Consider the following 16,120-nt stretch of genomic DNA (forward strand, 5'->3'; position numbering starts at 1 on the left):
TTAGGTGGACTCAATTTGGTATTATTTTTACTGAATAATTTAAAAAAGCCTGTCCAACGAAAGAACATGTATTATGACATTGACGAGTAGAAAAAAAAATTAAACATCAAATATTATCAATACTATAATTCTAAAGTTTCTTTCTTATATCGCCCCCAATGGCACAGCAGAATGTCTGTGGACTTACAATGCTAGAAATTTCACACAAACAAACATTCCACCTTAATGATACAAATGAGCTTCGAAATACTCAAGTATGAAAGCAACTTACAAATTAAGTCAACTGTTTGTAGTTTCACCTATTCACTAAATCTTGTCAAATCAGGAAAAGTTTTAATTTCATTAAAACTTAAATTCATAATAGAAGATAAACAAATGTTCTGTCGAAACATTCAGTATATTCCCGTTATGCTTATAAATTGTTGTTTGTAAATTTACTATTATGTTAGCCTAACGAGATTCCATACACAAGTAACAACTGATTTGTTTTATAATATTTTTTGGAGACTGAAAAACAACAACATGAAACTATTGTTTTAAATAATTTTATATGTACGTGTGTCATTGGCCAAACCTATTTGGTATGCAAGCATTTTATTTGTTTACTATCTCCTTGTATTAATATAGATTTTCATTTATTCGGGTGTATGCATGATTTTCACATAGCATTTTGATCAAGAAAGACGCTAAGTTCCTCTCACTCTAGATATCTATTGTTCTGTGTCATTCACCTAAGATATTGGCCCCCCCCAGTTGGCTCAGCTGTAATTTTCAAGGCTTATAACGCTTAAAACCGGGTTTGATACCTGAGGTCGGAGCAACATAGATAACCCGTTGTGTAGTTTTGCACTTAACAAGAAAACAAACAAACACCAATGATATAACCTTTGTCTTTCTGTTGGAAATGTTTCTGAAAAGTTAATTATATCATATGTAAGGGTATATACTGACATTTTACAGTGGTCAGTCAGGTAATGTCCAGAGACTACAACCTCTTATGATAAAAGGAAATCACAAACAGTCACGTAGATAGCTCAAGACACTTTGGGAAAGTATATCATTATAGTTTAAAGTATATAACGTGATGTTTTCTTGTTCTGGGACAAGCTTAATGAGAACAGAGTTTGAAACAGCTTAACACATTTCTCTCCAGAAAAGGCGACTGTCCGTCGTGCTAATTATATATATACACTGCTGTTTGTGTCAGTAAACAGATACTTTTTTTCACTGTGTGTTTTACATTGTGTCCAGTCTTCATCTCTTACAGTTTAATTAAGTTCAGAAAAACCCAGAATTACTTTGCGATATTTTCTTATCGAATTTTTCGTTATATAGCGGACCTATTTTATTCACTCTATGGGCAAAATTAGTTTTATCTGAGAAAATCACACTTATATTATAACTGACATAAATTCAAAATTGAGTCTGAAGTCAGTTCATATATAAAATCATACAGATAGACTGTGACATTTTTTTATATTTTCGATGCACCCGATTTTCGGAAAATAGTATAGAAATATACGAACTTGGAGTCTGTTATACAATTTAAACAGATTTTCTTCTTTAATATTATACAAATATCTGCATTCATCAGATATATTATTTTGAAATATAATATAATTTCAGCAAATTTAAGTGAATAGTAAATCATCTTAGACATGTAACTAATTACACATAAAACGATTATATATCCTTATGTATATACTTTTTACTGATGTTTCAAAACACTTTATGGCGTCACCTGTAAAATAACTTGAAACAATCAGCGGTAGATTTAAAATTTTGCTGATCTGCAAAGAATTGTCACGGCAATGTTAAATTTAAAGAGAAACATAAATTAGCCTTATTTTGATGTAAACAAGAAGTAATGGTAAGCTTCTTAGCAGAAAATGGCATTCAAATGCTGTGTTATACATATAGATAAATGAGTGAAAATTAAAACCTGCAAAAGTTAAAAATTATCTCTAGATTAGGTCAAAACTGACAAAAATATTCGACTAAGTAATGAGTTATATTAAATTTAGTATGCCACCGCCAGTTACGGAGTTAAACTAAGAGCAAGACTAAATCCCTAACCTCTAAAGTTAAACTAAAGTCTAAACTAATAATTAATATTATTACTATTACAGTTAAAGAAGTAGAATCATAACAATGATAATTAAGACTGATTCGCTAACTTAGTATAATTGACATTGTTACAAAGGACATCTTTAGACTTATGAGCTATAATTATACATTATAATTTATATTTCTAAGTTCTAGTATTACTAACAATCAAAAAATCTTTTTTTCGACGTTGTACTTTATAGATTTATGATTTTCTTCGGTGATAATAATATGTCGTTTTTAAATCTAAAGCAAAGTTATTTTATTTTTACAGTATATGTCCTGGAAATACTGTAATTCATTCTATTATTCAATATAATTAGCTCCATGTTGCATACTAAATAATATTTAAATTTAAAATCTAACAAATTCACAGAGATTATATAGCCTGATATAGATAAAAATAATTTATAGAAACAAAAGTAACAACAGAACAATATGTGTTGCCAAATATAGAAATTATTGTTAATAGCAATGGCTTCTACTCCTAGTGATAATTTAGTTTATTCTAATCAATAAGCTTTAATTTTCTTGTGCATTAATATGATATTATGTACTTCTTATCAGATTGTTTTATCAAGTTTGCATTACCTTCATTAATTTATAGGTTAATGTAACTGTGATCTATATAGCTTTCCTTTGATTGAAAGTTATTGATAATTATTCAAAACTAATGTACACCATGTACTTCAGAAACATGTATTTATATGTTTTGTAGTTAATTTTTGTATATATTTTTTGTTTGTATTACTCCAATCTACTTGACAAAATAAATTTACCTAATTCTTTTTCAGCCATGTCTGGACATTTTGACAAGTATGGTTTTGAAATTCTGAAACCACCTGTTAGTGCTTTTCAAGGTAAGGATAATGTTTCAAGCTTTAAGGATGATATAGTAGAGGCACGTGTACAGGACTACTGGTATTATGATGATGATTATATGTGCCATATATATGATGAAGAAGACAGAAGTCTGGAAAATGAATGGCAGAAAGTTTTCTCAAAGTGGGATCGTTACAGACAGTGTGTGAAAAGAGAAAAGGTAAATGATGCCCCATGTCTATTATTTTCCCCCATGTCAATGATGTACAGTGTACCTGTAAATTTATTGTAAGTCAAAGTTACAAGATTATCCAGTGGTTGATAGGATAAAGGTCTTTGATTTCTTTGTGCTGTATTTTGAAGATAATAGGATGAGAGGACACAAATTTAAGATTTGAAAAAGACAGACTAGGCTCCAATTAAGACAGTTTTATTTTTCTATTACGGTGATTGGCTTATTGGATGAGCTGCCTTTGGCAGTAGTGGTAGCCAGCAATTTATAGGAGTTTACTTTTCTCATGGGTGGATGTGCAAGGGCAGCCTTGAAGTTCTAAGTGGTCTATTTTTGTTTGCTTTATTAAATGCAATGCTCATAATTTACTGCTGTTGTATCTGTAATTTTTTAAATAATTTTGATAATACTAATTTTACCTCAATGTACCAATGTAATATACATGTAGAAACTTACTGACTGAGTAAAAGCAGAGTTTATGTATTTTTGAATTTAATTTTTTTTGTCAAGGTAAGACATCACAGTTATCTAAAGAAATTCATGTATGCTCTAACTTCAACTAACTGTTCTTAAAAATACACAGACCTTACTTGCGTATGCCATTTATGTTATTAATAGTTCATTCAAAACCAAAGGAGATATATGTGACAAACATTTTTTAATTGTGTACTGAATTATTTTGTTACTTAAACTAGTCATCACAACACCAAAGCAAATTCTAGTTACAGTATTCTGAAATTAGTAACATAATTTCTAAAGGAATATTTTTCTATCAATTTCTATTAAACTTTTCAAATACCACATGAGCACAGAAAGGTAAGTATCTCAAAATGTAAAATCCTTGTCATTTTTTCTTTGATATTCCTTCTTATGAAAAGAAGGGATAAAAATGATTAAGGTGACAAGAATGTTTAAGTGGGCTTTTAACCACAAGGTTCAATAGGTGTATATGTAATATAAAACAGCATATTTACAAAATACTTTTATCTACTGGCATGTAATGTGTGTATAAAGGATAGTTGATGTGTGTTTGTTTTTTCAGCTGAAAGCATTGATCAAGGTTGGCATTCCAATGAACACAAGACCAGAACTTTGGAGGAAGTTGTTAGAGTTCAACATAGCTATGGCAAACACTAAATTTTCTTATGAGGTAAATATAAAAAATTATATATTACATCTCTGTTTTAGTACTAGTAATCTTTTAAATAAGTGCATATAGAATTAAAAATAATAGCTTGTTAAGTATAATTTTCAGTACCATTTGATATTGTGTCATTGTCTTTGTTTCTGTGGTTGATCATACTTTAAAAACAAACACATTAAATAATACAAATATCATTATATAAACCTTTTAAAGCTGTACCTCAAATGAAACAATTTTTGGAACACTGTTTCTAATAAAGTGTGTGAAAGTAGGCATTGTAACATTTACATGAAAAACTTAAAAATTTCTTCGTTCTTAGTTTAATAAATTCATCAGTTTCTAAAATAAAATATTGGTTTAGTTTGCTTGATTAAATTGTATATACTTTCAAATTAACATATTATTAGTTTGAGGTAGATTAGAAACAAGTACCAGAAACCACTTAACACATCCATGGAAGCTTTATTTTGTATATGTGTATATCATATTCAGTGAAATTTAAAATCAAGGAATTCTATGACAAAAAATATTAGGACTATTTTTTACACACAAAAAAATTATTTAATCAGTTAGTCCTTATGGTATTTAATTTCTAAAAAATCTGATCACTCTCTATGATGTTTCCTTTACATAACTTACATATTGTGTTTCTTGCTAACATTCACAAATTTAACTGATATCAAGCTGTTCTAAACTTTAATTTCAATGTATGATTACCAGATTTCTAGAATCAAAAACTGGAGCTTTTTTCCATAGTGACACATTAACAGCCCAGTAACAATTTAAATTACAATAATGCACTTTTTACATTTGTTAAATAGTCTAATGTTCATTACATCATGACAGTATATGTTAAAAGCTTATATATAGTTAAAAAAATAATAAATAAAACGTCCCTAAGTTGGTTTGAACCTACTCATAAGAAATATGTTACTTCTTCATTTTCTTTTTTCTCATCTGGGTAGGTTTCCAAATCTCAGTTCCTGCAACTGCCCAATGACAGGTTGGGTTAAGAAAACATTATAGAGAGGGAAAGAACATTGTACCACGTGATATGTTATTGTTAGGTGATTCTACAAATAAAATTTAAGAACTCTGTATAATGACAAACTGTATATATCACACTCACATTCAGGTACAGAAGAACTGGGACAATTTAATACTTCTGTTGTGTCTGATCAGGACAAAAAAATGCCTAAAAACATGGACATCTGGTAACCCTACTTATGTTTGTTTATGACAATATCCAAGTCTCATCAGTAAACTGGTCCTAAGTCAAGTCATATGTTTATATTTGTTTTGATATCATAATAGCATGTTAACAAAAAAAAGGACAGTTTTTATGCACTTGTAGGACTTAAAACAAAATTTGCAGCCGTGTTAACATTTTCTGGTACACAATTTAGTTTATTTTTTAGGTATATTTTATATTTATTTCACACGTTCTATGAAAGTGGATGTTGAGTTCTTTGTAAGTTTTATAGCTGTGATGTTATATAAATACACATTGTATAACACTTTTTACTAAATGAATAAAATGAAATATATAGACAGTTTTTCCAAATATTATATGAGGCTTTATTTGGTGCAAATTTTCAATTCATTATGAGCATAAAATGTCACTTTCTTTTATATATATGAATCATATAGAAATATGTACTCATAATTACTTGCATTACTTTGAAATTATGGACTTGAGTTTGGGAGGACCTGGGAAAACAGCATAGGTAGGTATTAATATTCTTAATATATTAAAATGTGATTTACAAATGGGTTTCATTTTCTTTTTCAAACAACTTTTTGAATAATATAATTGATCGATATCCACCATGTGAAACTGTAATAAAATTAATAATGATATAGTTATAAGATAATGCATACTACATTGCATATATCAAGAATTGCACAAACACTAGTTTTATGTATATTTACTTACAAATTTACACTGGTAGAATAAGATACTTTAATTTTTTGCAAAAATACACTAAAAACAGATATATATATTTCATTTGTTTCAAGGTAGTTCCATTTAAAAGTAGTCTTTGCTAGTAAAAGCTAGCATATTACTGTTTTGATAATGTCAGAAAGATACGTAAGTTCAAGAAGTCTTAATATAAAATGATAAGAACCCTGTAACCTGAGTGCTTTTGAAAGGTACACCTTTTGAAAGTGCTCAGGTAGGTTTTTTTATCATTTTCTATTACTGGTAAGGTACTTGTAAGCCTTGAATACATGAATAATGTAATTTGTGCTGCCATCTTTGTGGAGTAATTAAAAACTAAAGAACAATGTATTGCTATAGATAATTTTTGTTATTTATTTTAGTCACAACCTTATAACTGTGTTTATGTATATAACGGGCTACAAGGATTGATGTGTAGTATGCAGACATACAAATATCGTGTTTCCTTTCCTTTTAGCCTGCGAACATTTCTTGGTTGCCATGTATCTTGGTACTCATATAGATTTAACAATAGAGGACTGGTTCTGAAATGTGACTAAATTGCTTTTGTCCTTCTTATGCACTGTCTTGGGCCATTCTCACTTGGTGTCATCAATGTTATCTGATGGGAAATATTGCTTTAGGAATGTATATTAAACACACTTAGTAGATTTTGGCAGTGACCTTAACTACTGGTCAGTCTTATGATGTTTGGAGGTAATAAACTCCTTATTTTTACCTGTGGAATGACCAACAGTAATGCACTCTAAGAAAGATGACTGTTGGTTTGAATATAGTAATTAGCTCTCTCAGTCCTCGTAGAGATTATATGGTTTCATCAAGATCTCTCTTTAGACGCTAGAGAGAGGTGCTGTCCTTCATTTTGTGAACCCATCCTGTTGTTTGCACTTCTTTCCCTTTTGTTCATTTTAGGCTATTCCTCAAGCTGTTTAATTATTATTCTTGTTTAAAGCTAATCAGTGCACCTGAGAGTACCACAGGTGCATGAATATTTTAGTTGCCCATTTATTAAAGATGAAATAACTCCTGGACTGTGCACTGACAGAAGTGTTGCGACAAGACTCCATAATTAGAGAGAGGAGAGATTTGGCTCGTGCTAATTCCCTCTAATGTGTAAGTAAGTCAGTTGTTAAAAACAAATTCTATTCAAATTAATACTAAGCCTGTGTCTACAAATAGTGGAGGCATTTATTCAAGTAGTTGAGTGTGAATGTGAGGCTGGTATTCCATTTTAAATGTACACACATACACAGAAAAAACTACTTATATACAGGAGATTTTGTTTAACTTTGATAGATATTTCATCAGACATTTATAATTTTCATATAACCCATATAGTTTTTACATAAAGTAAACCTATTCAGATAATTCATATGTCAAAGAAAATATCACATTTTTTTTCTGTTGCACAGGGTAATAATACTTCTAATCTTTCCTTAGGTATTTGTTTCCTTTCTACTATGTATGATAATATACTCATACTTTGCCAGAACTGCTTTTAAATGTTGGATGAATCTTGTATTTATTCTAGGCATCTGTGTCTTTGCTGAGAGAGGAACTTATATTCCTAGGTGTAACTGAATTTAACACTCAGAGTTTTGAAACCATATTATCTGAACTTGAGCAAGATAAGGAAGATATTTCATATAAATGTTTAACATTCAACCCACAGTTCCTGAGACAGATCGTGTTGGATGTTGGTAATGTGCTAGGTCTTGTTTTTCTGAAATAGCAGTGTAATTGCCATAATAAATTTGAAAGCTAGAAAGGCTTTTACTTCTGCAACTAAATAACTGTGATAGTCAGAGTGTGGTGTATAAGGAGATATAGATATAGAAAACTTGTGTATATTTAATAATATACATATATATGTATATATAAATGTTCACGTATATAATCTTTCCACTAAACGTAGTCCAATTCTGTTCAATACTATCTCAAACATTTTACTAGCACATCTGCAAGAGGCAGATACTGGAGAAAAAATATCACCAAGCAAAGGTGGAATGAGAATTCTATGGAGTTTAGAAAGTTTTTATTATTATTGACTGTTTTACTTCTCTTTCATTTAAAAAATCTCTTAATAATCTTGAATATTTTAAACATTAAATATAGAATGTTTAATGGATTTTGCTCAGTGAAAGAAAAACATTGAAGGTCACTTCAGATCTAGAATCCAAGTAAAATATTATTAACATAAATATGTGAGATTATATATTTGTATGTGTTTTTTATTTTGAAGGCTAGATTTTCTGACTATTTGAATGAAATCATCTGTTGACAATGGAGACAGATGTTTAATTATTAAATGTTAGTTTTTACTGGTGAATAAAAATATAAGGTAAAATGTGTCACTGAGTAGGTAAACATTTGAAAGATAAAGCACAGACAGACAGTCAATAGTTAGCATTACTGTAGTTGAAATTGTTTTGTAATGAGAAAATGTAAAACTATTGTTTCTACTTATATAGGAAGGACTTATCCCACTCACTTCATGTTTTCTATGAAAAGTGATGAAGGAATAGAAGGCAGAGCATCTCTCTTTAGACTCCTTGCAGTATATACATTATATAACCCAGAAATTAATTATTGTCAAGGTATAAAGTAATATGTTATACAATATACAACTCGTATTGTAATTACTGTCAAGGTATAGAGTAATATATTATATAATATACAATTCATGTTTTAATTACTGTCAAGGTATAGAGTAATATATAATATACAATTCATGTTTTAATTACTGTCAAGGTATAGAGTAATATATAATATACAACTCGTATTGTAATTACTGTCAAGGTATAGAGTAATATATAATATACAACTCATTTTAATTATTGTTAAGGTACAGAATAATATGTTATATAACTCATATTTTAATTACTATCAAGGTACAAGTAATATATTATACAGTATGTAACTTTGATTTTAGTTACTGTGCTCATGATAATTAAGTATTTATCATAAATAAATTGAAAATAAAAATAAAGGTAAACAAGTCATCATGTTTTGGTCATTAGAAAAAATAACAATGTAGGTGACTGGAAATATGACTAGAACTAAGCCTTTAAATCTGAAATTGCATTGTAACTAGCATGTGTTTTTATTTCAGGAATGTCCTATTTGGCAGCTATGTTTTTGATGCAGCTAGAGGAAAAAGATGCTTTCTGGGCCTTTGTGTCCTTGTTAGAAAGACGGAAATACTTGTGGGGATATTTTCATAATGTGCTTGAAAGGTTGGGTGAAGTGTAAAAAAAAAGCCAAAATGGAAAAAACTAAGTAATGTCAGTTATGACGAGAAATAAAAATTAGTTTTGCTTATTTCCTTTTCGTTTAATTTTTTATCAGATCTGAATGTTAGATTTGCATCCATGTTTTGTGTGTAACTAATATTTTGAAATTGTGTCAAAAAATAGATATTATTGGAATGAACTTTTATGAGTATCATGAATATAATAGTTAATTGAACATAAGCTTGAAATACTTCTAACTTATTAAAAAGAAATTATATAAAATTATGAGTACACGTGTATTGGTTATGTTTAAGGACACAGTTCACGATTGACCAGAATATATTTAATGAAAAGTAACTGTAAACAAAATAAGACAAGTTTATTTCATTTCTAGATAAATGAATAAAGCCTTAGAAATTTAAATATGCTGTATGAGTGTGTGTTTTTATGTATAAAAGTATGTATTTCATTTTTCACACCCTGAAGACAAATTCATAATATGATACATAAACAGGTGTGTGTGTGTGTGTGTAAGAGAGGTAGAAAGTTTTAATTATAGAAACCTGATCGAGTAGTGTATTATGTATCAAGCCAGACACTGGATGTGTTAACCCTCATGCTCCTGCTGTTAGACTAAACTTTATACACAACATGAACTATACAAACACTGTCCTCCTGCATTATTGTAATAGAAACATTAATTTTTAATAAACTACATTATTTTTTTACCATTTAAAAATTATTTTGCTAGGAACTATCATAGAGATTAGATTTGTACCAATGGCATTTCCACATGATATAATTTATGGCCAATAAATTTATAAAAAAGGCTAAACACTTTACAATGTAACCAGACTGTGTAGTTAATCTTATAGTTCCAGTTGTTTGCTCTTGCTTCTATGTACGTGCTTATTGGAATTACCTCATTCTTTATTTTACTAAGATACAAAACAGAGTAAGTCATAGTTTCTAAATCATAATAAATAATACCTCTGTTGAAACACCTAATGTACCATCAGTGTTCAGCTAATCATGATCATTTTCTTTGTATTTTATTATTTTAGTGTAAGAAAAATAACAACAAACTAACTACTAGGGTTGAAAAGGAAATGTTTTTTTTGAATTTTCAGAGTAGAGAGTCATGCCAAAGTATTTGAAAAAATTTTGAATCGCCATTTACCACGTATTCATCATCATCTGGTAAGTACCATAGTTAGTCTTGTGCTGATGGGTTAACCTATCAAAACGTAGCTGTTCATTGAAGATGTCAGAAATGTGAAGTTAAGCTTGTTACTGTGCTTTTATTAAGAACACTATGTGTGTGTGTAAAATATAATCTTTCTATTCATTCATAGTTTGGTATGTTAAAAATCATCTTACAATAAAAATGTGTAAAGCTGATTTCTTTGGTGTGAAAGAAATAGTTTTTTTTATACTTAATCTACATCATCCAGGCAGAACAATCTGATGGTATATATTAAAAAAAAGTATGGGTTATGGGAAAAAATGAATGCATTAGAAAGCATTCAGAGATGAAAGCAAAGCTCATGATTAAGTACGGTAGTATATAATAGCATGGATTGTGACGAAACAAAATGGTGGCCATAAATATTGCCTGTTTAAAAACACCTTTAATATTTCTGAATATTAACAATGAAAAGTTCACAGTATTGGTTGAGCAAAACTAAAGCCTATTGTACTTATAAAGCTGTATAAATCTCAGGCCTTCATTGTGAATAAGAAAACTTTTATATGGAAGCTTCTTTAATCAGTGGTTTTAGCTAAAGATTCTAGCTAAAGCCAATGATGGAAGAAGCCTCCGTATGAAAAAAGGGACTTCTGATTCACAAATTAAGACCTGAGATCAATGTCATTGAGTCATTAGGTAGCTCACTTCTAAGGATTTGAAATGTGTTGGTAAATACTTTTTAATTTCAATTATTATTCTCAGGTTAATAACTCTAGCCTGTTCATAGTCTGTTAAGCTACTTATAGGAATAAAAAGAAATACAAAACAAAAAACTAGTTGGGGATTAAGGAGTATTATAACTAAAACCAAAACCACACATTGAATACAAGTCTAAATCAGAAGAGGGCTACTTGAATGATACCTGGGAAGGTTGTCATACAAGGATAGGTTAAGATCTCTGAAGTTTTCTTCTCTTGGTAAAAGAAGAGGGTATTTGACTGAGGTGTAGAAGATTGTTAAAGAAATTGATAGTTGGTGCATCATCATTTTTTTACTTAACACTGAGAATGGTTGGACAAGGGAACACAAATACAAATTTTGTCAGGGTAGGAGTCATCTTCAGCTAAGACAGTTTTATTTTTCTAACAGGGTAGTTAGCCTTTGGAAGGGGTTGCTTTCATATGTGGTGGAAGCAGTAAATTTAAGGGAAGGCTTGAAAAGTATTTAAATGATAAGGGCTAACTTTAGTTATATATATATATATATATATATATGTATGGCGGATGGAACAGCCTAGATGGACCAATAGGTCCATTGTCCATAAATGCTATGTTAATGGATTACTCTTTATATGTGAGGAATTTTGTGAACACTTTCTAAGTTTTGAATATTCAGTATTTCATATTAAATATACATCATTATAAAATTTTGATCCCAATGGCTCAATGTGAAGCTTGTGAGCTTATGATCCTGAAATCTTGCATTTGATGTATATTATAAGTGGGTATAGAGCAGATAGCTCATTGTGTTGGTTTGCACTTAAACATACCAAATTATAAAATTTAGTTTACCATTTCTTTTACAGCTAAATAAATATTAATTTAAAACTTTATTTGGCCTAAAACTGGAATAACTGACACCGTAAATAGTGTTAAACTTCGTATTTTCATAATTGATTATCAGTTTTTGTGTAAAAATTTAAGCTTCAAATCTGTATAGAAGTTAGTTCTTATCTATTTGTAACAAATTTCATAGTTGTAGAAGTCTTATGCTACATACTAACTTGTATAAATGCAATATTAAGGGCATTCTTTAGTATATTTTATAATTTACATTAAAAATGTTATTTTATTATTCATTCTGAAACCATTAATAATTACATGTTTGAAGACATTTAAAAGTTACTGATGCCAACTTAGAACTTAAAAACAAGAGATCCTGATAACCTAAAATTAGGTGTACATACAGGGTGATGCAAACACCATACACACCATCATGATACTTATATCCTAACCTTGCTATGACATATTTGTGTTTTGCTAATTGTCTCTCTTGTTACAGTGGCTGATTGTTGATTGGGTTGTCATTAATCTTACAAAAAAGGGTGTAAATGAAGTGAATATGTCAAACAGTTTTAAGGGTAGGAGGGTGTAAGTGAAGTGAATATGTCAAACAGTTTTAAGGGTAGGAGGGTGTAAATGAAGTGAATATGTCAAACAGTTTTAAGGATAGGAGGGTGTAAATGAAGTGAATATGTCAAACAGTTTTAAGGGTAGGAGGGTGTAAATGAAGTGAATATGTCAAACAGTTTTAAGGGTAGGAGGGTGTAAATGAAGTGAATATGTCAGACAGCTTTAAGGGTAGGAGGGTGTAAGTGAAGTGAATATGTCAGACAGCTTTAAGGGTAGGACTTAAAAATTATTATGCTGGTGCATAACTTTTGAATCACCCTGTATATTACTATTGTAAGAAAAGGTGTCTTTGTGACAATGAAAAAAAATGTAGTACTTTGGTTCTGCAGAATTTAGTATTTGATGATGATGTTGACTTAAGAATGACACCACTGTTTTCCAATCCTGCAGAATGTAGTATTTGGTTGTGATGTTGGCCTAAGAATAACATCATTGTTTTCCAGTCATGCAGAATTTAGTATTTGATGATGATGTTGACTTAAGAATGACACCACTGTTTTCCAGTCCTGCAGAAGGTAGTATTTGGTTGTGATGTTGGCCTAAGAATAACATAATTGTTTTCCAGTCATGCAGAATTTAGTATTTGATGATGATGTTCACTTAAAAATGTTTGTTCGTTTATTTCGTTTTGAATTTCGCACAAAGCTCCACAAGGGCTATCTGCACTAGCCATCCCTAATTTAGCAGTATAAGACTAGAGAGGGGGGGGGGGGCAGCTAGTCATCAACACCCACTGCCAACTCTTGGGCTGCTCTTTTACCAATGTATAGTGGGATTGACCATTACATTATAATGCCCCCACGGCTGAAAGGGCAAGCATGTTTGGTGGGAGGATGGGGATTCGAACCCACGGCCCGCAGATTGCGAATCGAGTGCCCTAACCACCTGGCCATGCCGGGCCCAACTTAAGAATGACACCATTCTTTTCCAGTCTTGCAGAATTTAGTATTTCATGGTGATGATACCTTAAATGTCTTGAAACTAGTTTTTGTTTTTTAAAGAACATAATTTTACACTTGGGAAAAGTAAAGGTCTTCTGTTTTATTATTATTCTGAACAAGTTTATTTAGTATGGGAAATCACAACATTAAATGTTGAGTGAAGATGCTCATTAATTACTTTTATCTGTAGAAGAAGGTTTTACTTCTGTTTTTTTTTGTTTTTTTTCCAAAATTATCATTAGATATACGCTTAGACTTAAAAACTTCTGTTACTTGTATTTTAGAACAAACTAGAAGTTGAGCCACTGATGTATACCACACAATGGGTGCTGTGTGTCTTCACTTCACTTCCCTGTTGGGACACAGTCTTAACAGTGTGGGACTTGCTCCTGTTGGAAGGTGTGTGTGCACCAAATCATTGAATTAAGAAAATATAGTATCCTCTTTCCTAATTATATTATGCTAGCACTAACATTGATATGTCTGAGTAGCTGAAAAAAAAAAGTTTACAAAAATCATTAGAAACCTTGAAAGGTAAAGGAATGGTTTAAATATATTATTTGTTTTTCCTTAATCAAACCATTACTATACATCTATATTTAGTAAAAACAAAGCAAATAGATAATTACAATTATAAAAAACATTGAAAAAATGTATTTGCAAAAATGACACTTTGCAGTAGTTCATCATTCCATATGCTTTTATGTCTACAGCAAAGAATCAGAAACCTTATGAAATAAGAGTAATATTTAAAGTGAGAAACAACTGTGTGGTTGATTTTTATAAGGGTTTTTATTCTTGGACTACTCTTCATGTACTATATAACACCACTATTTTGAGTTTCTAGTTATAAACTTGAATGAATAGAGAAGTTTCAGAAGAAGGAAAATATAAGGTAACTTTAACCTGCAAGTTCATTGTTACTGTTAAGTTTTAGTATGTAGTTTGAAATACCTAATGACAGTTGCTAAGATTGTGACTAAAACTTGTAAGTTATTAAATTTATATATTACTACAAATTTGTAAGACACATTTATATATATAAGTGTTTGATAAGTGTACAAGAAGAGTATGCTAAGTTTTAAATCAAATTCAGTATAAGAAATACATTCAGGTTTTGTTCCAAGTCAATATCAGTGTAATGACTGAAATAGTCATGAATTTCACTCATCTATAACTAGTAAAGAATAAAACTGTAATCAGATATATTTGTGTAATATTTTTATAAATTTTCAAAACATTCGATTTAATCTTAATTTAGATTAATCATTTGTTGGAATAATTGAAAACAGAAATAATCAGAAATGCTAATTTCGATTAGTTGATTATTTTTATAGTAGTCAGTATAATTGGAAGTTTGAATAATCGGTTGTTGGATTAATCTGGAATACTAATTTTGATTAATCGATTAGTTTTTGTGACACCAATTGATGTAATTGCTGCTTATATGTAATCAATTATATCTTAAATTACCCAGTTTTTAAAAGTCTGGTCCAGTTACATAGCTTCATACTCATACTAAACCTTTATCATCATTAGGAAAAGATATGCTACTTCAAGGAATGTTCCCTTTACTACAGTTTCATTTTCTTTTGGTGTACAGGTAATGTGGTCATATTTCAGACAGCCTTAGCCATCCTGAAAGTCATTGGCCCATCACTGCTGAAACTTCATGATACAAACAGAGCAATTAAATTGTTACAAAACATACCACACTGTGTGTAAGTGTAACCTCACCCTGAAATGTATGTTGAGATAATCTTAAGATTAAACCTTTTAACAGTTAGTAAAATTATAGGATCACACATCACTCATTGTAGAACATTTTTGAAGATAGTAAGTTATTCAATTAGATGTGAAAAGTAATAATGTATGTGTGTATCTTGTAAATAATTAATTTGATTATTGATAATTAGAATTGTAAGAACTTTAAATGTGAATAATATAAATAATACATCCTATTATAACAGTATAAGTTTTAAAGATTTATTTCTCTGATGTTTTAAAATTCACCAAAAAGTATTATCCTATTTACCCAAATGCTCTTACTATCAGAGAGAATTTAACAGCTGCAGTTTTAAGGTAAATTTTTTTTTACTGTTTACTTGTAGTTTTAACATTGTGTATTTTCTCGGTACTTTTTAAGTTTTGTTACCTCGAAGAGTTTTGTTAGTAAGGAAAAGAGTTTTGTTAATAAGGTAGAGACATGAATTTCAGAGAATGCTCTGTATGGGTGTGACCATGGCTGAAAAGAGCTATGTTGTGGGGTAAGAACACTAGATGTATGTGTTGGCAGTG

General features: G+C 29.9%; 1 protein-coding gene across 1 annotated transcript; it reads left to right on the forward strand.

The window, feature by feature from the left end:
* The first annotated feature begins 1,771 nt into the window (after window positions 1–1,771).
* LOC111085875 (TBC1 domain family member 10B-like) lies at window positions 1,772–15,547 on the forward strand. The gene is made up of 9 exons (XM_022386484.1): window positions 1,772–1,870; window positions 2,901–3,148; window positions 4,203–4,310; window positions 7,799–7,967; window positions 8,739–8,864; window positions 9,380–9,503; window positions 10,631–10,700; window positions 14,107–14,221; window positions 15,426–15,547. Exons 2-9 carry the CDS (start codon window positions 2,903–2,905, stop codon window positions 15,545–15,547), a joined length of 1,080 nt encoding a protein of 359 aa, XP_022242192.1. The 5' UTR covers window positions 1,772–1,870; window positions 2,901–2,902.
* The last annotated feature ends 573 nt before the right edge of the window (window positions 15,548–16,120 follow it).

The sequence above is a fragment of the Limulus polyphemus genome, unplaced genomic scaffold (genome assembly GCF_000517525.1).
Source record: "Limulus polyphemus unplaced genomic scaffold, Limulus_polyphemus-2.1.2 Scaffold680, whole genome shotgun sequence".
NCBI classification, from domain to species: domain Eukaryota; kingdom Metazoa; phylum Arthropoda; class Merostomata; order Xiphosura; family Limulidae; genus Limulus; species Limulus polyphemus.